General features: G+C 36.0%; 1 protein-coding gene across 3 annotated transcripts; it reads left to right on the top strand.

The window, feature by feature from the left end:
* Nucleotides 1–106: 106 nt before the first annotated feature.
* Nucleotides 107–23995, top strand: PRPF39 (pre-mRNA processing factor 39). Of its 3 annotated transcripts, none has more exons than XM_019624789.1 (14): nt 107–255; nt 3976–4322; nt 4879–5004; nt 5661–5779; nt 10943–11110; nt 14773–14938; nt 15546–15653; nt 17207–17371; nt 17683–17809; nt 18173–18441; nt 19288–19472; nt 22181–22255; nt 22884–23004; nt 23255–23995. In XM_019624789.1, the coding sequence occupies exons 2-14, from the start codon at nt 4005–4007 to the stop codon at nt 23309–23311; spliced, it is 2004 nt and encodes a 667-aa protein (XP_019480334.1). In that variant the 5' UTR covers nt 107–255; nt 3976–4004; the 3' UTR covers nt 23312–23995. The 3 variants fall into 3 exon arrangements, with proteins under 3 accessions (XP_019480334.1, XP_019480335.1, XP_019480336.1); XM_019624791.1 differs by lacking the exons at nt 107–255; nt 3976–4322 and adding exons at nt 5197–5265; nt 5369–5531 and having other exon boundaries at nt 4924–5004; XM_019624790.1 differs by lacking the exons at nt 107–255; nt 3976–4322 and having other exon boundaries at nt 4910–5531.
* The last annotated feature ends 76 nt before the right edge of the window (nt 23996–24071 follow it).

Here is a 24071-nt window from a genome sequence, read left to right as displayed (position 1 = left end):
AGGCGGGGCCGGGGCGGGGCCGGGGCGGGGCCGCGGCGTCTGCATCCCGCGGAGAGCGAGGCCTGCGCTCAGAGCCACCACGTGACTCCTTCGCCTGTTGGAACGCCGACGCATGCGCCGTGCGCTATCGACGAGGCGGCGTTGGCGCTGGTGGCGGTGCTGCGGCGGCTGTGGGGACTGAGACGGCCGAAGTGCTATCTTCGGATCGGTTGGCGCAGACTGCGGCTCATGGCATTGAGTCGCATCCACCGTCAGGTCAGCTGGGGTGGGCGCCTTGGAATTGGCGGACGGGGGTGGTACGCTGGGCGTCAGGGGCTGCCATGTTGCAGGCCGCACTTGGGCCGCGCGGCCTCCCTCTCCCGCGCTGTGTGCGGCCTGGCCTGGCCTCGCCGCCCAGCTGTCCATTCCTTTCTCCTTCCCACCTGTTGGGTGGAGCAGTGCGAGGTTTCTTTTCTTAGACCGGATGTTTCTCTGACCGGTGCCTTTTGACGGGAGGGGAAATGTGGGCCTCCACCTTGATTTAGAAAGCGATAAAGGCGTAAATCTGAAGCCCATGCTGCCCCGAGAGCTGGAAACCAGTGTGGCTGGGGCGACTGGAGGTGGAAGGGGCTCGGAAGTAGCCGTCAGAAGACTGGGAGAATATACTACAGGTTCTGTTAATAAAGCTTTTAGGCGCCTTGTAGGGCGTGCGCTGCGTTCTTACTACGTAGGCCACACTTTCGGGACCCTGAGTCACCACCCCAAAGATCAGCCAAAGCTCTTGGCAGGATAGGATGGGGGCATAAAAACTAGACATTAAAGAGCCCAGCAGGTTCTTTTAAAGACATCTACTTAAGACTAATGTTTACCTTTTGTAGCCAGAAACGAATACTGATGTTCTCGCAGTATAACCACGTTTTAATTAATAAACAATATTTTAAGTTAATAGGCAGTACCGCTCTTAGCTCTTAATGCATGATTGATGATACTATAATACCGCATTATTTTATGCTATTAAACTGTTACTTTTTAGTTTGATATTCATATTGCCTTCTTTTTAAGGACTTAAGGTTATTTCGCAGCTGATCCAGTCTGTTCAGAAATACTTCAAACTTTTCTGCAGCTGGAAAGGTTGAAGCTTAAAGCAAGTTTCATAGATGAAGTGTGAAGCTCGTGTTGGAACTTAAGTATTTTGGGCTCTGGGAGCGTAAGTAGATTGAGAAAAACAGGCTACTGTCAGATATTCTCCCCCCGCCCCCACTTATAACCTCATTCTAGAATTGCAAAAGTTGGAACTTTCCACTGCTCAGCTTTTGGCATGAAAAAGGTGAACGAAGAATTCTACTAAAGAAGACTAGTTCCCAGATTGTGAACTCTAGCATAATTCGGGGTTGACTAAAGATGGCTAATTAGGAGGTGGTATGAGATATCTGAAGTGAGAATTGAAAAGTACAAATGTTTTAAGTTTCACAGTATTTGGTACTATTTTCACTTACCTATAGTTGAATAAGAAAACAATTTATAACTCAAATGACAAAACGTGTGTGTGTTGTATGTGTGTTTCAAGAGAAATAACAACCTTCTGTTGCATGTTAAATAATTCTGCATGAAGCATAGGATTTTTTTTTTAATAGCCAAAGGAGAAAGTAGCAGTTCTAGCCAAATCGTGATTTTTTTTTCAAAGACCTGAAGATAAGTGTTTATTTAATATGTGAAACTTTAAAAAGGTCAATCTATGACCATTCTACTTAGCCCCTGAAAACATTTGCTAAAACCAGTGGTTATGATAATCTCTTTTCTGAATATCTTGAGTCTTAAAATTGGTTTATCTGTGGATGAGGCACAGAGTAACTTGTAGACTGTAAAGCTAGTTGGTTTGTACTACTCAAACTCCTGACTTCAGCCCTCAGTGATGTCTTCAGATTTTTGTGTTGCTCTATTTATGAAAAGAATAATTACTAGTATGATTTTGATTATTAGATCAGACTTCCCATTTTTAATTATGTATGGATTATTTAAATCATCCTCCACATTTTAAGATGGCAGGCTGAATTGTTAGATGTTTAATGTATGTCATAACTGAACTAAAAGTTAAATGTATACTATCAAATTGTATTTTTTTATGTATTGCACATTCACTTTTTATCATGTTTTCTTTGATACTTGTGGACTTTATTCTTCTCATATGATTTGTAAGAAAGTGCAGTGTAGTAAAAATACATTGATTGGTTTGGAGAGTTGAGTAAAGGAGGAAAGTTTGGTTAGTCTGAGAACAGCGTGAGCCAAAGCTCAGGCATGAAGAATGTTTTGAGTTCTGTAAATCGCAATGAGGAGGAATACTGCAGGATTAATATGTTTGAAAAGTTAAGTTGGGACCTTATAGCAAGATATATCACTCATTTTTTCTTACTCTTTTTTTTTTTTTGCTTTATCACTCATTGCACTCTGATATAGTTTTTTTTCTATTTTATATTTTTCCATAAAAAAAAAAAGAAAACTGGGAAGCTGGTTTGAAGCAGTCTGAAGTTTGAAAACATTGTTTAAGAAGGGAGATAATAATTATTTAAATTATAATAATAGTGTGAGTGAAAAGAAGAGGATAGTTAATCTTTATAGCAAGATATGATTATTTAGTGAATGAGGCTTAGAGAGGTTAAGCAACTTGCTCAAAGTTCCGTAATGAATAACTGGGCCAGATCTTTAATTCAGTTGTCGGGCTCTAAAGCCCAAGCACTTTATTACACCACTTCTCATTTGGTTATGAAGTAATGTACTAGATTTTAGTCTGGGGGTCTAAGGATTATTTATTATTCAATGAATTGAATGTGTACTAGGCCTCCAGATATATTGTATCCCTGTGTCTTGGTAAATCTAGTCCTTATTCTCAAGAAACTTGTAATCTAGTAGGGAAGATAGACATTGAACAAGTATCACAAATGTAATGTGCGCTATGGAAAAAAGACAGATTGCTGTGGAAGCATCACTGGGACAAACCTAACTAATTTGGGAGGTATGGGAATACTTTGCAGGAAGTGATGTTTAAACTTTGCCCAGAAGAATGAATAGGCTTCAGTTAGGTTAAAGGCTCTGTGGGGAGTGTTGAGATGGGGTAGAGGGATAAGAGAACATTCCTGGTAGAAGAAACTGCTACACTAAGACTCTGAAGCTGAAAGGAGCTGAAATGGAAAACAAAACAAAACTGCAACTGCAATAGAATTTCTGGGCTGTAGAGGTTAGTAGAGAATAGGCAAGAGTTTTGGTGTTAGGACAGGATAGGGTTGAATCCTGGTTTCAGTTTCTTATTACTCATGTAATCTTGGACAAGTTATTTATGAGGCATGATCAAAAAATACGGTGAACGTTTAAATGACAAAAAATTTGTTACAGTAAAAGAAACATTGCCCCTCAAATATACTCCTTATATCATCCCCCTCAAAATACTCCTCCTGGCTTCAAACACACTTATCCCATCATTCTTGCCATCATTCTTTCTGAAGCAGTTCTGGAAGTCCTCTTTCATGTCTTTAGTTGTGTTGTTGTTACCTCGATTTCCTGAATCGATTTCGAAGCCTTTACCTTTCGTGGTCATTTTGACTTGGTGGAAGAGCCAGAAGTCACATGGTGCCAGATCCGGTGAATAAGGTGGATGAGGACACACCGTAATGTTTTTATTTGACAGAAATTGCTGTACCAGAAATGTGCTTCCTTAGGGTACAGGCACAATCCTCACTTGTTTCATGGATGGAAGAACTAAATCCTTAGTTGTTTAGCTTTTACTCAAACACCCAACAATAAAATGGCAGACTTTTGGAAAATATATATGTTGCAGAATTTCATTTATAATATAGAAACTAATAAATGTTCTTATGAGTTATAGGAGAGATCATGAATCAAATTAATGTATTTCTTTAATAGCTAATGAGGACTGTTTTTAAAAAGTGGTTTTGATGATGAAAAACATTTTGAAGATGTTTCTCTTTATTTTTGTTTCTATAGATCATTAACTGAAGACAAAATAAACAGCTATGCAAAATTCTCACATGGATGAGTACAGAAATTCTAGTAATGGTGGCACAGGCAACAGTTCAGAGGCAGTGGTAGAACAGTCTGCTGATTTCAGTACTGAAATTATGAATGTGACGGAAATGGAACAGTCACCTGTTGGCTCTCCTAACGTGAATGCAACTACAGAAGAAACTGAAATAGCAAATGCTGTAGACCTTCCAGCGACAGAAACGGAAGCAAATTTCCCTCCAGAATTTGAAAAATTTTGGAAAACTGTAGAAAATAATCCTCAGGATTTTACAGGCTGGGTATATTTGCTTCAGTATGTAGAACAGGAGGTTAGTAACTATTTAAATGTGACTAAAGGGACGGATTAATCAAGTCATATTAGATTGGGCCTTATTGTTTTGTATTGGGTTATCGCAAAAGTCATGACGCATTTTTGCAATGAAAAACAAAAAATACGTCATGAGTTTACGACAACCCCATAATTAAAGTTGCCTTTTTTATAATTTTCAGATTAAGTTGAATAACATTGGATATATACATTTTTGGCTTCAAAAATAACTTTTATGGCATTTGTATATTACGGAACATCTGTATTAGAGTCAAAGTCTAATGTTTGTAACAATTGGTGTGTGTGTGTGTGTGTGTGTGTATGTGTGTGTGTGTATCTATATAAAATTACTGAATAAAAAGTTACCTTGCTATTTGACAGAATTAGTTTCTTCTGTTGAAGAGGATAAGATTACATTTGCAGGGAAAAGGGCTGCTGTGTGTGTGGTTTCTAAACCTGCCATTTATTTTATCTGAGATAACATTTGAAAGGAATAATAAATATTTTTGTGACAAAAACTTCCAAGATGTTTAAACACCTTGTTTTATTTTCATCAGAATCACTTGATGGCTGCCAGAAAAGCATTTGACAAATTTTTCATACACTATCCGTATTGCTATGGTTACTGGAAAAAGTATGCAGACCTTGAAAAGCGGCATGACAACATTAAACAATCAGATGAGGTGCGTACATCACTGAATAAAGTTACCTCTGTTAGGTACTGTAAGCCAAATAATAACAAAATAAAGACTTTTTTTTTTTTTTTTTGGCTGCCAGTACCTACGATTTGTGGTCAAACAATTTTATAGGGTATTTTATTTGCATTTGTCACTCTTGTGGCATTTGTAGCTAATATTTTCTCTCTTTGTTGGCAGGTGCGTTAAACCTCTACAGTTTGTCAAGCTTTGCAGTGCAAGCCTCTGTATTACACTGCAGCTTAACAAGTAGGGCAGGGCTTTTCTCTCACTTACATTTATTTCTCATTTTCCAAACAATATAGTTGGTTTACTAGTCACATTTGCTACGTCTTATTGCATTTTTGGTCAGACGCTGTCATTGATGCTCTAATGGGTCTGTGCCCTATGGTCTGTAACCCAAAGCCTGCCCACACAACCCGGTCAGAATGCAGGGACTGCTGCGCTTTGAAGATCAAGACTCTGCACGTGGGGATCAGAACATTGCCATGTTCTATCCAACCTCCACCCAAATGGTAATGGTAGATTATTTAAACAAAATTCCAGTAATTAGTATTTCTAAGGTTCACCGGATAACACAGTGTTGCCTCTCTGTTAAGAAGTACTTAAATATTTGAAAGTACAGTTTTTTGTTTTCTTCTTAGGTGTATCGGCGGGGGCTTCAGGCAATACCTCTTAGTGTTGACCTTTGGATACATTATATAAACTTCTTAAAAGAAACGTTGGACCCTGGAGATTCTGAGACAAACAGCACAATAAGAGGGTATGTGAAACTGATACTCAAATGTGTTCAAGGATATGAATAAGTCAAGTATTCTGATGTTGGTAATAGAAGTATTCATGAATACTAACTGAAAGTTTAACTTCCATATATTTCTATTTCATTATTTAAAAAAATGATACATGCAAGAAACTTATGCGTGATTATAAAAAATGTAGGTAATAAAGTTCCCCTCCATTCTACACCCGCTTTCCTTATCCCCGAGTCCACCCCCTTCATGGTCAGTGGCTTGGTATGTGTTTCAGATACACACAGATGTACATATATGTGCATACATATTATTCAATTTTTAAAAAATTTAACAATGTTTTGGAATCTCTTCCTGCCATATTTTTTAACCATTGGCAAAAGTATTTTATAGTATCAAGGTACTATATTTTATTTGACCAAATCCTTATCTATAGGAAATAATCAGTGCTACAGTGAATGTCTTTGTATGAGTCAATATTTATGTAGAGCGTGCTAGAAGAACTCTGTCAAAGGGAACGGAATACACAGCAAAGTTTAGCATATATTTCTTCCAGAGTGGTATCATTTTAAACTCGCACAGTGTATGAGAGTAGTCATTTTCCCATAGCCATGCCACATTTTTTTTTTTTAATTATTGGGGAACGGGGGGGATGGGAGGTGCTGGGGAATGGGGGAAGGGGAACAGACAAGTTGCTGTCCTTTTGTTCTTCAGTCTAGTTGTGGAGGATGTTGCTTCACTGGCCCAAGTTGGCACCATCATTGTGCTCTTCCAGGGCGAGGCAGATCAGTCGCCGGCTTTTGGACGGCCGCTCATGCTGGCTGCTGGCTACACCCGGTAGCCCATGGCAACCCACTGCCACAGGGGCTGCCGTTGCCAGCGACTCACGGCAGCCCAGCTCCAGGTTGAGCTGTTGTTCAGCATCTTAGCTGTAGAGGGCAGTGTCACTGGCCCTCATATGTGGGATCCGAACCTGGGTCCTCTGGCATCCCAAGCCAGTTCTTAACCATCGTGCCACTCGGCCGGCCCCCACATTTTTTTTTTAACCTCCAATGGTAGCACATTATTTTAGTCTTCATATCTCTAGATTGTTCATCCTGATTTGCCGTCTTTTCATGTGCTTATATAAGCCACTTTCACTTGCCTGTTCATATCATTTGCTCATTTTACCTTTGGATTGTCTTATTGATTATAGGAATTTTTAAATGTGTTTTTGGTTTTAATATTTTTACCAAAGTATGTGCATATAGTTTAAAAAGACAGTGTTAAACTCCTTGTAACAAAAAATAGTCCCTCCACCCTTCTTCATATTATTTTAGCTGTTTCTTCTGGTATTTTCTAATATGTCTGCGATAGTTTCTCTCCACTGCTTTCTCTCTCTCTCCAATAGCTGTAGACATATGATTCTGTTATGGTAGCTGAGAATGGAAGAATTGTCTTTCCGTTCCTCATCTTTCCCATATGGATAGGTTTCATAGCCTTTTGTTTTTCCTGGAGTTAATTACTGTTCCCTCCCCTCCTCCCTTTTTCCCATTACCTAGTTTTCTTTGAACATTTAAAAATTTCCACCCCCTCCAATAGCTACTTTAAGTAGTCAGTACTAATACTGCTTTACAAATGTACAAATGCTATGTAAGTTATTTTTTGGAGCTAAAAAATATTCTACTTAATCTGAAAATTGTAAAAGAGAATTACACTCTGAAATCTGTAATATAGAAGGCATCTCTTCGTTCTCTTAAAGCTTCTGGTGTTGCTATTGAGAAGTATGATACCATTCTTCTGGATTCTCTTTATATGACTAGTTTTTCCACATGGGAGCTTTTAAAATGTTCTGTTTATCTTTGATTTAATGAAATTGTATAATGATGTGCTTTGGAATGGGTTTTCTTTTTCTACTTCATTGTGCTTATTACTTAGTGGGCATTTTCAATCTGGAATGCTTACATCTTTCTATTTTTAGAAATGTTATTGGGCCGGCCGATAAGTTGGTTAAGAGCTTGCTGAAGAGTGCGAGCTCTGAGCAACAGGGTCGCTGGTTCAGTTCCTGGCCCGAGCTGAGCTGCCACTGAGCTGCCAACAAGTGGCAGGATGGCTGAGCTAAAAAAAAGAAAGAGTGATAAATGTTATTATTGTGTATATTCTTATTTTGATAATTTCTTTCCCTTGGTTTTCTCTATTGTGTTTAGTACCCAAAAACCTTTCTTGTATCCTATTCTTGTTATGTGACTGCATATCTTCTTATTATTTCTTTGAAGTTATTAAAGATAGTTGAAGTTTCCCTCTGCTCCCAACGCTGTTTCCTCTGAAGTTTTTTTGTTTACTTGATTTCATCTCTGACATGTTTGATTTCTGTATTTCTGTATTTAAAGATTAGATATTAATAAACTGAATGGAAGCTCTATGTGTTTTGTATGGGGGGTGGGGGCATTTTTAGCTGGCCTGGAGGGCTTCACAGTAAAGTGATCAGGTAGCCACTCAATTTTTGTTGGGAGACTCCCAATGTTGGTACCCTCATATCTTATTCCTATGCCAAGCAGTGTCTTCATGGAAGGATCATCTGACCTGCCTGGGGAATGTACACCTAGCTTCTGAAATCCCATAGCTGGGCAGGAAATGAAGTTTAGGCCTCTCGCCATTCATTAAAGAGACCTTGTTCTAAACATTCTGTGTTTGGTTCATTACCTCCTTATCATCCTTCCTCTCCCAGTTTCCCCCACTTTCTTAGTGTCTGGTGCATTAATTTCCTGAGCCATTTTGGGGTTCTGCAGGGATAGTGACATGTATTTTACTCTCTTGAAAACCTTACACACAAACATACACGTTTACGTATGTACATACACATGCACAAAGTTTTTTACCTGTATATATAAAATATATTTCCTGCACTTTGGGCACATCTTTTAACTTTGTTTAGGGTGTATTTTTCCCATATAGAGGGTTGTTTTTTTTTTTTAATTAAAATGTATTGGGGTGACAGTGGTCAACAAAACTACATAGGTTTCAAGTGTACAATTCTGTAATACATCATCTGTATATCACATTATGTGCTCACGCCCCAGAGTCAGTTCTTCTATCACCATATATTTGACCCCCTGGTTTTTTGTTTTTTATTTTTCTTAATGTGGTTCAACATTCAGTCTCGTATTGACTTAGGAGTTTTGTGCCTATCTTGCCAAGAATATATAAATCTTGTATTTTCTTCTAATTATTTTAATAGTTTTTTTAAAAATCTGGCACTTAGTTTGTGTCTTTTTTGAGATAAAGATTAACCTTTTATTTTCTCATTTACTGAATAGTCCAGCTTTTCTGCATTGATTTAAAATACCTTCTTTTTATATGCTACATTCATACGTTGATATGTTTTGTTTTCTTGGGAACTGTTTTGTTGATCCATTTTTCTGTTGCTGGGCCAGTGCTGTATTTTTAATTACTGTAGCTTCCTAGTTTCCTTTGATATCTTTCAGGAAAACGCCCACTGCGTTGTCCTTAACACATAATATTTTACATTTTTGTATGCTAGATCAGTGTTAGAATTTGTTTTTCCTATTCCACCCAAAATTTGTTAGAGCTTTGATTGGGATTGTATTAAAGTTGTAGATTGATTTAGGCAGTATAGTTTTTTATTGTTAAAAATCCCTCTTGACTCTAAAATATTTATTTTGGTAAAATAAAATACTTGGAAAATATGTATCTAAAGGTTTTATCCCGTTGGGACTTGAAGTATAATGATTAAAATTGCTCACAGAAACCTCTTGAAATGAGTTAGGTATTTTAAAATACATGTTTTTGTAGTAAACTGTAATTGTAGAATTTTGGAATCAAGAGACATTTATGAGAGTTTTAAAATATATGTATAGTTCTCATTACTGTACAACGCAGCTGGATTCCTTGGAGAGTTATATTGCCAGAAAATTATTCCTTAAATTGATACAATATTTGTCTCTGTCTTCTGCCCTAAATGAATCCATTCAACAAACATTTCAAGTTTAATAAATATTTAAGTGTCCATTGTGTTACTTTTATGTGTTTGCAGTGTGTACGTTTTGCGTTATAATTTTCAGTAAGGTAAAATTACATAAAAGTAGATTTCTCTCTTCCCTTTATGTTTCTCACTTTTAAAGCAGCTGTTACACACTTACCTATTATTGCTTCTACTTTTTAATCTCTACTTGTAAAAGAAGCAGTTGAATATAATTTTGAATTTAGCATTATCTTCTAAAATTTAAAAATAATATTTTAATTTTTTTAAAATTAGGTTTAATTGACATACATTACAGTAGTAACCTACCCCCATCCACGGTTTTGCTTTTCATGGTTTTAGTTACCCTGAATATATTAATTGGAAAATTCCAGAAATAATTCATAAGTTTTAAATCGTGTGCCGTTCTGAACAGCATGGTGAAACCTCTTGCCTCCCTGCTCTGTCCTACCTGGGACGTGAATCATCCCTCTGCCCAGTGTCTCCACTCTGGATATGTTACCTGCCTGTTAGTTCCCTAGTTAACGGTCTAGGTTGCAGTACGCAGTGCTTGTGTTCAGGTCACCCTTATTTTATCTAATAGTGGATCCAAAGCATAAGAGTAATGCTGCTGGCAATTCTGATATGCCAGAGAGAAGCCATAAAGTACTTCCTTTAAGTGAAATGGTGAAAGTTCTTGACTAAAGGAAAAAAAGGTGTATGAGTATGCTGAAGTTGCTTAAGATCTGCGTTAAGAATGAATCTTCTATCCATGAAATTATGAAGAAGGAAAAAGAAATTCATGCTAGTTTTCTGAGACAGCATTATGAGACGGTCACATAACTTTTATTTCAGTATATTATAATTGTTCTATTAGCTAACTGTATCAAGTTTATAAATTAAACTTTATCAAAGGTATGTATGTATGTATAGGAAAAAAATATAGTATATACAGGATTTGGTACTATCTGTTGTTTCAGGCATCCACTGGGGGTCTTGGAATGTATCCCCTATGATAAGGGGGGACTACCATATATTAGTTTGAGGTGTACAACAACACATTGTTGACTGGTGATGCAGATTTGTGTCTGTACATTTAAATGCCCCGTCCTCAATGTGTTGGTGATTTGATATTTGTATATATTGAAAAGTATAGAAATAATATTTTAAAAGTGATTTTATATTGGAAAGATAACTTAAAGATAATTTAATTTTTCAGAACTTTTGAACATGCTGTTCTAGCTGCAGGAACAGATTTCCGTTCTGACAGACTGTGGGAAATGTATATAAACTGGGAGAATGAACAGGGCAACCTGAGAGAAGTTACAGCTATCTATGATCGTATTCTTGGTATTCCAACCCAGCTGTATAGTCATCATTTTCAGAGGTAGGTGGAAAATCAGATCATTTAAAGTATCTCATTACTCAGATAATTACTTCCTAGTATTGGGGATTATAATTCTCTTGAAATGTCATGGAAGAGTCTTATTAGATGGAAGCAGGAATACATTTTCTTGCTCAATAATCACAATTTATACACTTTTAAATAGTTTTCCCGTATATCTTATGAAATGGTTAGGAACCTTATTGTTTTTAGACAGAAGGACCTCCTTACCCATTTTATTGATGAGGAAAGAACAGAAATCCCATCTCTTGCCTGAGGTATTTCAGAGTAATGAAGGAATGAGAAAATAGAATCTAAGTTCAGTTATTCTTTGTGATATTGAATTAACACTGTACATGGCACATAATGGATGCTTATTTAAAACTTAGTGATTTACTAAAGGTACATTCTTGTTATTCATATGTAATACCTTATATCCAAAACAGCAAAGTATGTATTTTGTGTAAGTAAGCCATGTCTAGACCTAAACAGTCAAAATCATTTCATTTACATTTTCCACTGATTTGCCATTATGATTGGTATCATTTCATTTTAATTAGTGCTTGTTTTTTTTTTTTTAAGATTTTTATTGGGGAATTGGGGAAGGAGAACAGCCAAGTTGTTGTCCTTCAGTCTTAGTTGTGGAGGGCACAGCTAGCTCAGCTCCAAGTCCAGTTGTCATCCAGCCACTGGTCGGCAGCTCATGGCTGCTCAGCTCAAGGTGCCGTGTTCAAGCTTAGTTGTGGGAGGGGTTTGGGGTGGTGTAGCCCACCATCCCATGCGGGAGTTGAACCAGAAACCTCATTGTTAGGAGCACGTGCTCTCACCAGCTGAGCCATCTTGCCACCTGTTGGCAGTTCAGCAGCAGCTCTAATTAGTACTGTTAAAACAATGAATTTTATGTGCTGTGATTTCCATGTCCTGTGTTCTGGTATACTCAAAGTGTCCCACTGATACGGACTCAGAAAGTCTTTCTGAACAAGCAAGTATGAGGACTGTGTTGATCAATATTTGCTTTTTTTTTAAACTGTAATATTTTCTATGTTTTTGTCATAATTTTTATAAGTAGTATTGTATTAGAACCTATAAACTTAGCTACTTTTTAAGTAAGTGATTTTCTAAAATTTTTTTTTACTACAACATAGGAGACTATGAAACATCTGAAAAGTACTGTGCATCAGTCTGCTAAGATGGAAGAAGTTGTACAGACCTAGTTTAGAAATAGGAAGCAGATCTGAATATACTGTCTCTGTTCTTTATGAAATAGAAGAGGTTGGCAGCTTTCTAGGGGATAATGACCTAGGGAGGTTCTTGCTGGAAGACATTCACACAAGGCCTGGCATGTGGAAATGCTTGGTGAATATGAACAAATGAATAAAAGGTTTTAAAAAGGAGACAGAGTGCCTATCCAGAAACCAGTTCTTGGATCTAAAGTATATGTAAAATAGTATGTGATTATAAGAACTTTCCTGTTGGTAAGAAAAATAAAATATGATTAGGAAACCTTTATACAGCATTTGCCATATGCCAGACACTGTTGTGAGTGCCTGATAATCATTTAATCCTCACAAGCCAATGAGGTCTAGGTAGTATTACTATCCCATTTTATAGACATAGAGGACAGAAAGATTAAAATAATCGTACAAGGTCACAGAGTTAGTAAGTGGTTAGAAGCTAGACAGTGTGGCCCTAAAGTTCTTGGTATAGTCTCTTCCAAATCTTTTTTTTTTTTTTAATGAGTATCCCACTAGCCTTATAAAATGCATATATGCTTATAATAGAAATTAGTTGATTGTGATATACATACTATTTAATGGTATTGTGTTTCACTTTATTAAGAACCACTTATCAGAGCGTAGCAAACTCAAAAGTAGTGTTTAAGTAAATCTTATAATTTATGTAAATAAACAAATTCACATGACTAACTACTTTGAGAACCTCTGAAGTGTTTTTCTGTTGCATAATACATTCCCTCTACTTAAAGTAATTTATCACTTGCTATGTAACACATGATATGCCTTTTAAGTTATAGGATAAAGGCCCAGAAAAGATGTGTGAATGGTCTTGTTGCTCAAAAGTGTAGAAGAGGAAACGTGTTAAAAAATGTATTCAAAATGCTATAGTGGAAATAATTTCTATTGTGTAGGTTTGGATATTGGATATACATTGAACATTATCTCTAAGAAAGTATCTAATTTAAAAATCTTCCATAGCTTGAGGACTTTGCGATGTGATCTAACTTCTCAGACCCAGCCCCTGATAGTTCCTGAACTTTAGACATACCTGAGGACTGATCATTTCCCAAAGGGCGGTGGTGGTTTTTACTTTTATGACTTTTTCACTTCCCATTTGTCTGGTAAACTCGTATTCCTCAAGAACATACCGCTTAAGGTTTTCTCTGTGAGACTTGCCCTAAAAAGAAAGTATCTGTTCTGTTATTTGTGCCATCACTCTATTTATTTACATTTACCTTAGCAGTGATAACACTGCTGTGTCACCTGAATCCTTTGCATGTCTATTAGTTTCTGAGGCTTATTATTTCTTTCATCCTTAATACCTAGGAATAGGGCTCAATATATATTAGACACTCAGCAATTCTTTATTGAATAAATTAGCTTTATAAGTAGAAAAGGCTGATGAAAAATTATTGTTTAGTATTATGCATATTGTATCACTATTTGAAAGAATTTTCTCCATAATGTAGCAATTATTTTAAATTAATGCTCTATAAGTAGTTATTTTTCAATTTCATCTTATTTAAAATTAATCTGTATTTCTTTGTGCAGAGTGTTGGCAATTGGATATACTAATCTGGAATTTAGGATAAAGGTTTGGGCTTCAGGTATAGTTTTGAGAGTCATCATGGTATGCTTATTTCAAGCTGTATTAATAAGATTGGCCAGAGAGATATATAAAAATAGATGAGAATAAAATGTACGGTGGACTCATTGGGAATACTAGCATTTAGGGGCAGGTAGGAAGGTGGAACCCTCAGAGGAGTTCAGGGAGCAGTCAGAGACTTGGAGGAACACCAAGAAACTGATAACTCAGAGCTAAGGGTGAAGAAGGTTCTAAGAGGAAGGTGTGGTTAGCAGCCTTAACTGCTGGAGACATTAGAATAGAGGCTGTACTGTGAAACCAGTGTCTCTTTAATTTTGCATGTAAGTGGTACTTCGTGGCTAAGGGCAGTTTCATTGAAGTATTTGGAACAGACACATGGATTCAGGAGTAATTGGGAGGTGGGGAAGGAGGAACTGCAAACATTTGTTGATCAATTTTCAAGTGATCATTTATAATTTAAATACAGATAATTTTAATTTTTCAGTAACTTTGCAAGAGAGGTATTGTGCCATTTTACAGATGAGAAACACAAGATTTAGAGAAGGGGAAAACTTCCCTTAAGTAATTAATAGTGGACAGAACTGGGATTTGAATTTATGCCTGTCCATGCTGTCTCTATTCCACTGCAAAGACAGGAAGGAAATGAATATGTCTGGAGACTGTTTCATCAAGTGGTAGGTTTTAGTATAGAAAGGAAAGAGAAAGGGTGTGGTGTTTTGGTTTCTTCAGAGTTCCTTTGAAAGGATAATGTGTAGTTGGAATAAACGTGGGATCTGAAATTATGCTTCCTATGTAGAGCATGTATTGTTATTGTCTTCCTTTAGATTTAAAGAACATGTACAGAATAACTTGCCTAGAGATCTTCTCACTGGCGACCAGTTTATTCAGCTGCGAAGGGAATTAGCGTCTGTAAATGGACATAGTGGAGATGACGGTCCTCCTGGTGATGATCTGCCGTCGGGAATTGAAGACATAACTGATCCAGCAAAGGTAACTAGACTTACTAAAAAATCCTTCAATGCATGAGAACTAGACTTTATATTCTTTTTTTTTTTTTTTTTTAAGCTGAGCCATCCCGCCACCTGTTGGCAGCTCACGGCTGCTCAGCTCGGGCTGACTCGAACTGCTGTTGCTCAGAGCTCAAACTCTTGAGCGAGCTCTTAACCAACTGAGCCACTCAGCCGGCCCTAGACTTTATATTCTTGACTGCATGTGTGGTATGACTTATACCACATATAAAGTTAATTTCTAATTGAGGCAAGTGGGAATTCTTTAGTTGGTGTAGTTTAAATATAGAGGTAGAGAATCTGTTTTACTTTGAGACATCTAGAAATAGCTTAGAAGGAATATTTGGCCTACGTTGTCATCTGTTAGCCCTATTTAAAAGAAAAACACATTAGAAAATGGTTTATTAGGAAATTCTGATATAAATTTTAGTACTATTAATTGTACTTGCACATAATTGATAACAATTTTAAACCCTCCACTATTCTAAGACTAAAGTATGTGTGGGTAATACTTCAGTGTAAGCAGTGATATTTTAAAATTTTAGTATATAACTTGTGTGATTTAAAATTTTTTTCTTTTTCTTCCCCAGCTAATTACTGAAATAGAAAACATGAGGCATAGAATCATTGAAATCCATCAGGAAATGTTTAATTATAATGAGCATGAAGTTAGTAAAAGGTGGACATTTGAAGAAGGTGTAAGTTGTTTTTGTTTTGTAATAGTCTTGAAAATATAGTGATTTGAATAATGTCTGTACTGCTATTTTGTCTTCACTTTTGCTTATTTAAGCAATAACTTAAGACATTCATCCCATTTGTTGCTACCATGATCGATTTTAGAATCTTATTGAATTCAGACTTATTTGAATTCAAGCAAGATATCTCTTTAATCAACCATGTTTTTACAATTCAATTTTGTTTTAAAAATTTATTGGGGTGACAGTGGCTAGTAAAGTTAACATAGGCTTCAAGTGTACAATTCTGTAATGCATCACCTATATATCACATTATGTGCTCCCCACCTAGAGTCAGTTCTTTCATCACCATATATTTGATCCTGTTTACCACAATTGTTCAATTTTTAAGTCAATTTCATTGAGCTGTACTTTACATATAACAGAGTGCACTCATTTTAGGTGTACAGTAAAATGAAGGTTCTCCCCACAATTCTAATTTTTAAATTTCTGTAACAGCTTTCTTGAGATATAATTCACATACCATGTATTTCACCCATTCAAAATACATAATTCAATAGTTTGTAGTATATTCACAGATAACAACCATCACTGCAGTCAATTTTAGAACATTTTCATCACCTCAGAAAGAACCCCCTTGCCTTCTCACCCCTCTATTCCTTTACCTGCCAGACCCATCTTCCCTTTCCCCTGCCCCAACCTTAAGGCACTACTAATCTACTTTCTGTTTCTATAGATATTCCTATTCTGCCCTTTTATGTGAATGGAATCATATAGTACAGTATCGGTATCCCTGGGGAATTGGTTCCAGGATCTCTGTGGATACCAAAATTCCCGGATCCTCAAGTTTCTTAGTATAAAAAATGACGTAGTATTTGCAGGTAGGGTACGGCAGGGTATGCCTACACATCACTTCATTCATGATTCAGCATGGTGCTTGGAGTGTGGCAAATTCAAGTTTTGCTTTTTGGGACTTTGTGGGATTCCCCCCCCCCCCAAATTATTTTTGATCCATGGTGGGTTATATCCTTGGATACAAACCTTCAGATATGGAGGGCCAACTCTATGTGGTTTTTTTGTGGCTGGCTAGTAAAGTGAGTTTTGACAACTATATGCACTACAATCACCACAGATAGTCAGGATATAGAACTGTTCTGTCATTGCAAAATGTCCCCTGGCCTCTTTCTAGTCAGTAACCCCCACCGCATTCCTAGCCCCAGCCACTGATCTGCCTTCTGTTACTGTGGTATAATTGTTCCACTTGAAAATACTCAACAAAGAATAAGATTTCCTGAATGTAAAAAAATTGTGAATCGTGTAGTTCCGTTAAAATAACTGAATAAATGGAAAATACATTCTATTTCTTCAAATTCCTAAAGCCTAAGGAATTTAAGGGATTTTAATGTAAAACTTTTTTTTTCATGAAATATGATCATTAAAATTTTTGGCTCATTAGCAATTATGGTTATAATGTGAATAATTTAGATTATTGTAGTCGTGCATATTTTGGTGTTGGTATTGGTTTACTTCATTGCCATGTCATACTTTTGTTACAGATAAAAAGACCTTATTTTCATGTGAAACCATTGGAAAAGGCACAACTAAAAAACTGGAAAGAATACCTAGAATTTGAAATTGAAAATGGGACTCACGAACGCGTTGTGGTTCTCTTTGAAAGATGTGTCATATCATGTGCCCTCTATGAGGAGTTTTGGATCAAGGTAAAATTACATGCTGTGAAACTTGACTGTTTCACAAACATTGATCTAGTGACTAACCTTTTTTGTACTTCTGTTGAATGTTGTTCATATAACTATATCTGTTGCATTAGGAGATGGTCTGCTTGCAACCAGATTTGACTGCTGCATTTGCCAACCTCGTTGCCTCTCTTCGTCCTTCCTTACAGAAACTAGTCTAGTGGTTCAATAAAGGTGCTGAATGGGTTTAAAAATAGAATTTTATCGTTCTGTCACATATTTAATGGCTTGTTCAACTGTAAATTATTCAGTATTTCCTCTGTTTCTGTGTGTAGTATGCCAAGTACATGGAAAACCATAGCATTGAAGGAGTGAGGCATGTCTTCAGCAGAGCTTGCACTATTCATCTTCCAAAGAAACCCACGGCGCATATGCTTTGGGCAGCTTTTGAGGAACAGCAGGGTAAGAATGAGGAAATTCAGTTGATGTTTTTGGATTTTAAGTTAACGTCAGGATAAAGATATAGGAAGCAGGTCTTGAGGGATGCTGTAAAGCAGAGTTTGGTAAACTTTTTCTATAAAGGGCCAGATAGTAAGTATATTAGGTTTTGCAGGCCATGTGGTCTCTTTCCTAACAACTCTGCCACTGTAGCCCCAAAGCAGCCACAGACAATACATTCAAACAGATGAGCATGTTCCTTTTTTAAAAAAATAAAAACAGGCAGAGGGCTGGATTAAGCCTGTGGGCTGTTACTTGATAATACCCAGCGTAGAGGATATATCAGAAGTTTAAACAAAAGCATAAACATTTAATTACTATTTCTAGGTAATATTAATGAAGCCAGGAATATCTTGAGAACATTTGAAGAATGTGTTCTAGGATTGGCAATGGTTCGTTTGAGAAGAGTAAGTTTAGAACGACGGCATGGAAATATGGAAGAAGCTGAACATTTACTTCAGGATGCCATTAAGAATGCCAAATCAAATAATGAATCATCGTTTTATGCTATCAAACTAGCCCGACATTTTTTCAAAATACAGAAAAACTTTGCAAAATCAAGGAAGGTGCTTTTGGAAGCAATTGAAAGAGATAAAGTATGTATTTGTGTATTTTGGAATATCTTCCATAAGAAATCAGTGGTCTTTTTGATTTTCATTTTGGCGACTATGATGAAAGATTTGGTCTGTATGTAATAAATTTAATTACTAAATGAAGACAACAGTCCCTCTAAACTGATGTTGCCATTCTTTTAAAAGTTTTTAAAATAATTATGAATTAAAAGATTGGGAAAATTAAAATTAAGATGTATTACAAACATTGTGATACTCTATATTTTCCCCACATTTAGAAATTATACATAGTGAATTTACTAATTATTGAGTAGAGAGCTTATAAACAAAAGCATGGCAGTTGCATACATTGTAGCCGTGAGATTATCCTGCTTTCCCAAAGTATTTCCTTTTATATATCAAGTGATAAGAGGCAGTGTATATGAAATTTTTCATTTTTTTGGTTTTTAGTCAATGCTAGCTCTGTTTAATACACAGGTTCATAACATTTGGCTTCCAGCTGCAGTTTAAGATTATTATCTACAGTTGTAAAGATTTAAATTATTGGAAACTGTAGAGATCTTTTTTTATGCTATTTGTCATGGTAGGTCCAGCCACATTAACCCTAAGTTAGGACATGGGGCTTAATTTACTGGCATTGAACATTTTTATATTGTGTGGGAACTACTAGAATGATGTCACTACCTAGCAATGTGCTAGTTTTTACCCATTTCAATGTATGCTGGAAACATTTAACATGAATTACATGTTAATACAATTTTCAATATTGAATTTTTATAATTGAGATATAAAAATTATGGCATTTAAAACATCTGTGGTCTAATTAAAATATCTTAGAAAAATCATTAATTGATACTACTTTTTACACAGGAGAACACAAGGTTATACCTCAATTTACTTGAAATGGAATATAGTGGTGACCTCAAACAAAATGAAGAAAATATCCTAAGTTGTTTTGACAAAGCTATACATGGTTCATTACCTATTAAAATGAAAATTACATTTTCTCAGAGAAAAGTGGAATTTCTTGAAGATTTTGGTTCAGATGTTAATAAGTAAGATCTTAATTATATATTTCTATTTGAATTGTAAATGAGCATTGATAATTCTGGATGGGAATTTGATGATTAGTACAAATGAAAATATTGTTAAACTTAAAATGTTTGCCTAGGTTACTTTTTCCTCAGGTTTATATGGGGTAAATGCAGTTCTGCAAATGTGTAGGTGCTTAACAGGAGGACATATGGTTTGTCTTTCCTTCAAAACTGTTTTCAAAATTTTAACATGGTAATATAAACAATCAGTAGATGAAAGAAGACAGGAAGCAGCAATCCTATGAAAAAGGAAATGGGTCAAGAATTGAACCCTGGAACACAGATACATTTAGTATATAGGCCATGAAAAGTGGATGGGGTTAATCTGGGGTAGAAATGACATTTTATCTCAGACCGGAAAAGAGGATGGATATGGTTCTACAGATGATGCATAATGGCCTTGTCTTTGTGCGTTGTAAAATGCTGGAAGTTGAGGGTGGTAGAAGGGTTCACTCTAGGAAATTTGGGAAAAGGACAAGTTTAAGATTTAAATTGCCAAAATAGAAGAGTAGAAATTGATTAGTGTTGCTGCAATTCCATTTTAATAAGGAAATATTCCAGTTCTTATTAGGCACGTGCCTTCTCTAATAATTCTTAGAGTGATTTCCATTGAAACAGCTGTTCATAAAATAAGAATTACTGGTGTGTCTGTATTTATGTGTGTGTACCTTTTTGATGGTTGTGTAAAATTTTAGTTAAGAAACATTTAACGTGAGTTACATTTTAATACAATTGTATATATGTGCTTGCCTTTAAATGTTTTATATGAATTATCCAGTGTAAAATATATAACAGTCTAATGAGGTCTATAGGCAGTTGGTGAAGAGAAGTTTAAAGAGAGATTAGGCATTTTTTTTCCAAGGTCACTTAGCTATTGACTCATTGTGCAGCTGGGATTAGAACCTGCTTCAAAGTCTGTGCTCTTAACCACCTCATGTCTTGTGTATTTAGTATCTTCTGTTTGTTTTGCACTGGAGAGAGTATACAAAAGAAATGGGATGTGTAATTCTAGCTTTTAGTCTGTTTCGATGGTATGGTGATCAGAGGAAATCCATATGAGGTAGCATATAACTTAAAGCTGTGGATCAGAATGATGTCATCTTTCATAGAGGAAGTGGGGCTTTATTTAGTTTACTACAGGATTCGATAAGCTAAGAGGATAAAATATAGAAGCAAGTTAAAGTTGAGATGAAAGCAACATCTGCTTGATTGGAGGGTTTTCTGAAGTAGTGGAAGTTACATTGATTGTGTGCTGCCTTGAAAACTAGGCTGAGTGCAGAGAACATTTAGTATGCAGTTGACAGTAGGAAGCTATTGATTGAGATTAATGACATTTTAATTTGGCAGTAATATGCAGACAAATCAGAGGCTCAGTACAAAGATGCCAGTTAGGCCCTTGCAAATACAGTTAAGGAAGGAAGGGTCTTATTATCTGGTAGTATGTTGTAGTTGAAATTAAAAAAAAAAAAAAAAGAATGATATGAAAAATAAGTGAGCCACTTAGAAATTTAGGTAGCAGTATGATGAATTGGTAAAAATTAATGTTGACGTCAACAAGTATAGGCTTAAATCTTAGGTCTGTCACTTACTGATTTGAGTATTCCTGTTTTCAAAATTTCTCACATGAAGATTGAGTCTGTTATCACCTATTCCACAGGTTTTTAAAGGCCTTAAGGAAATGAGTTCATTTAAAGTACTTGATAGTGAGTAAACACTCAGCCTGAGATTACTGGTATTAACAATTTTAAATCCCCTTGAACATTTTGGGACCAATGTTACTTGTCAATATTATTAAATGTGTATATATACAAGATGCCCAAGGAAGTTGTGCGTGCTTATTAAAGTATCAAGGTCATTTCTACAGAAATGTTCTGATTTGTGATTTCTTTAAAAAATAAGGCCATCCTTGTCTTTATAAAAAATTTCAGAAAATGATAAAAGGAAAACAAAATCATTATGATTTTAAAGTCAGTTTGGCTTCAAGTGACATTGTTTACAAAGTTCCATATAAGTTACGTATGTTACATCAGAATTTTATTAAAACTTATATTTTTAATGATAACCAATTATACTATAGTTTTATATTAGTTTTAATTCAGTTTATCACATGGCCAAATTTTAAATACACTTTTCCTAACTAGTGGTACGTGTCTTCAATAGCATTGTTAGATTTCAAAAGTTTACAAATTGTAGCATTGTCAGGACTCATGGTACGCTGGATAAAAACATCATCAAGGTCAGTGTCTTCGCTGTCATAGCTTCTAAGGCAGGCTGGCCCCATGTGTTAGAAATGGTAAACATAGGTAGCTCTTGGCCAGAATTCCATAGCTTTAGCCAACTTTTCCAGTAGCTCAGTCAGAAATCCTGGGACTTACTAAATGTCCTGGTTTGGGTCATATCTTTACCTCTAAACTGGTCACACTGACTGAATTAGCCTGGCCTGAAACCTTGAAGCCCCATTTGAACACGTGGACCAAGGAAAGTGCAGGGCAGTGGTTTCCCAAAGGAAATAAATCAGGGCAGGTTTGTCTGCTAGCTCCTTAAAAAAGAAAATCAAAAGATGTTCATTGCAACATATTTTTGTTTTCCTAAGTACAAATAACTTAAAAACAAAAAATTTAAGTTTGGTTTTTGCATATTCCAGTGCGTTTTTCTCCCTTCCCTCTCAGGCTTCTGAATGCTTATGATGAACATCAAACACTCCTAAAAGAGCAGGATTCTTTAAAAAGGAAAGCAGAAAATGGGTATGTAACTTTGTTCAGGCATGAAGAGATGCCTTTAAAGACTATTATTTATTTTTAAAGATTTTTATTGGGGAATTGGGGGGATGGGAACAGCAGTGGGGAATTGGGGGAAGGGGAACAGACAAGTTGCTGTCGTTTTTGTTCTTCAGTCTAGTTGTGGAGGACGTTGCTTCACTGGCCCAAGTTGGCACCATCATTGCACTCTTCCCGGGCGAGGTAGATCAGGTGCCGGCTTCTGGACGGCCGCTCACTGCGGCTGCTGGCCGCTCACTACACAGGGGCTGCAGCCTACGCCGTCGCCTCCCGGCAGCCCAGCTCCAGGTTGAGCTGCTGTTCAGCATCTTAGCTGTGGAGGGCAGTGTCACTGGCCCTCATATGTGGGATCCGAACCGGGACCCTCTGGCGTCCCAAGCCAGTTCTTAACCATCGCGCCACTCAGCCGGCCCTAAAGACAATTATTTTTAAATGTTACCTTTATGTTCTGGTAATTTAAATACTTTATTTTCATGACTTGAAAAATTTATATACAACTGAGTAGTAAAACAAATGTATACAGGTAACATTCATCTATTTGTGAAAGTACGTATCTATAGGAGTTTTGAAAGTTTCCATTTGACCTTTTATTTAGATCAGAAGAACCAGAGGAAAAGAAAGCACACACAGAAGATACAACTTCATCATCTACACAGATGATTGATGGTGATTTACAGGCAAATCAAGCGGCATATAATTATAGTGCCTGGTATCAAGTGAGTTCACATAATTGATTTTTTGTTCATAAATGTTATTAGATAGAAAACAAGTAGTTTTTTTTTTTTTTTTGAGAAAGCAACTCTTTGCTTGTTCCAGATTGAATAATACATTGTTTTTTTGTGGTTCAGTCTCTTAATTTCAGCATGAACACATGCCTATTTTCTTACACAAACCTGCTTTAATTATTTCTTATATGTGGAACAGTCATAGTTCAAGTATGCTAACATGTTTGTTTTTTTCTTTCAGTACAATTACCAGAATCCTTGGAGTTATGGACAGTATTATCCTCCTCCTCCAACTTGATGGGAAAATGTTAATATCAGATGGAGTCGTGTGAAAAATATGAAATTATTTTTTTTTAATGAGGGATGTAAACATAGCATAAGCTTGTTGTATTTGATAACTTGTCTTCCCTGTTCTGTGTAACATAATTTGTTTAGTAATAGGGCAAAATGTCACTTAGTAGCTTACCACAGATACTATTTCCTACCATTTATAAATTTACTTTTTATTGGAGAACTATTTTTTTTATTTTTGCATTAAGTGGTTGAGAATTCTTTTGCAATGCATTTGCAAGTTTTTTGTAGCCTTAAAGGTAGGAAAAAAAACTGACTGCAAATCATGTCAGTGTAGTACAAGATTCTGAAAATCCTAAGGGCTGGTTTAAGGATTTACCTCCTGTTTAAAAAAAAAGGAAGCATTTTTAACCTTTGCTGAGGAGGTTTTGTCTGTGTGTTTAAATTATCCTTGTGAATTTCGATCTAACTGCAGAAAAGATACACTATTAAAATACTGTCTTGGAATAGAGATTAATTATAAATCAGAAAATGTATGTTTGCATCCCTTTAAAAAATGAAAATCATATAAAAGTATGTTGTTTCAGGAGACTTTGTATTTAGAATATTCATGTAAACTTGTGAGCAAACTTTCATTTTGATCAAACCGATCACCTTCATTTTTGTAATAAAATTGAAGACTCTCCGTTAATCGTTATGAATTTATTTTGGGCATCACCTAATACTAAGTTTATATTCAACATTATTTGTGGTTTATTGGTTTTGAA

Source organism: Hipposideros armiger, unplaced genomic scaffold, assembly GCF_001890085.2.
Source record: "Hipposideros armiger isolate ML-2016 unplaced genomic scaffold, ASM189008v1 scaffold_608, whole genome shotgun sequence".
NCBI classification, from domain to species: domain Eukaryota; kingdom Metazoa; phylum Chordata; class Mammalia; order Chiroptera; family Hipposideridae; genus Hipposideros; species Hipposideros armiger.
Note: the sequence above shows the minus strand (reverse complement) of the source record. Positions and strands in the feature narration are given on the sequence as shown.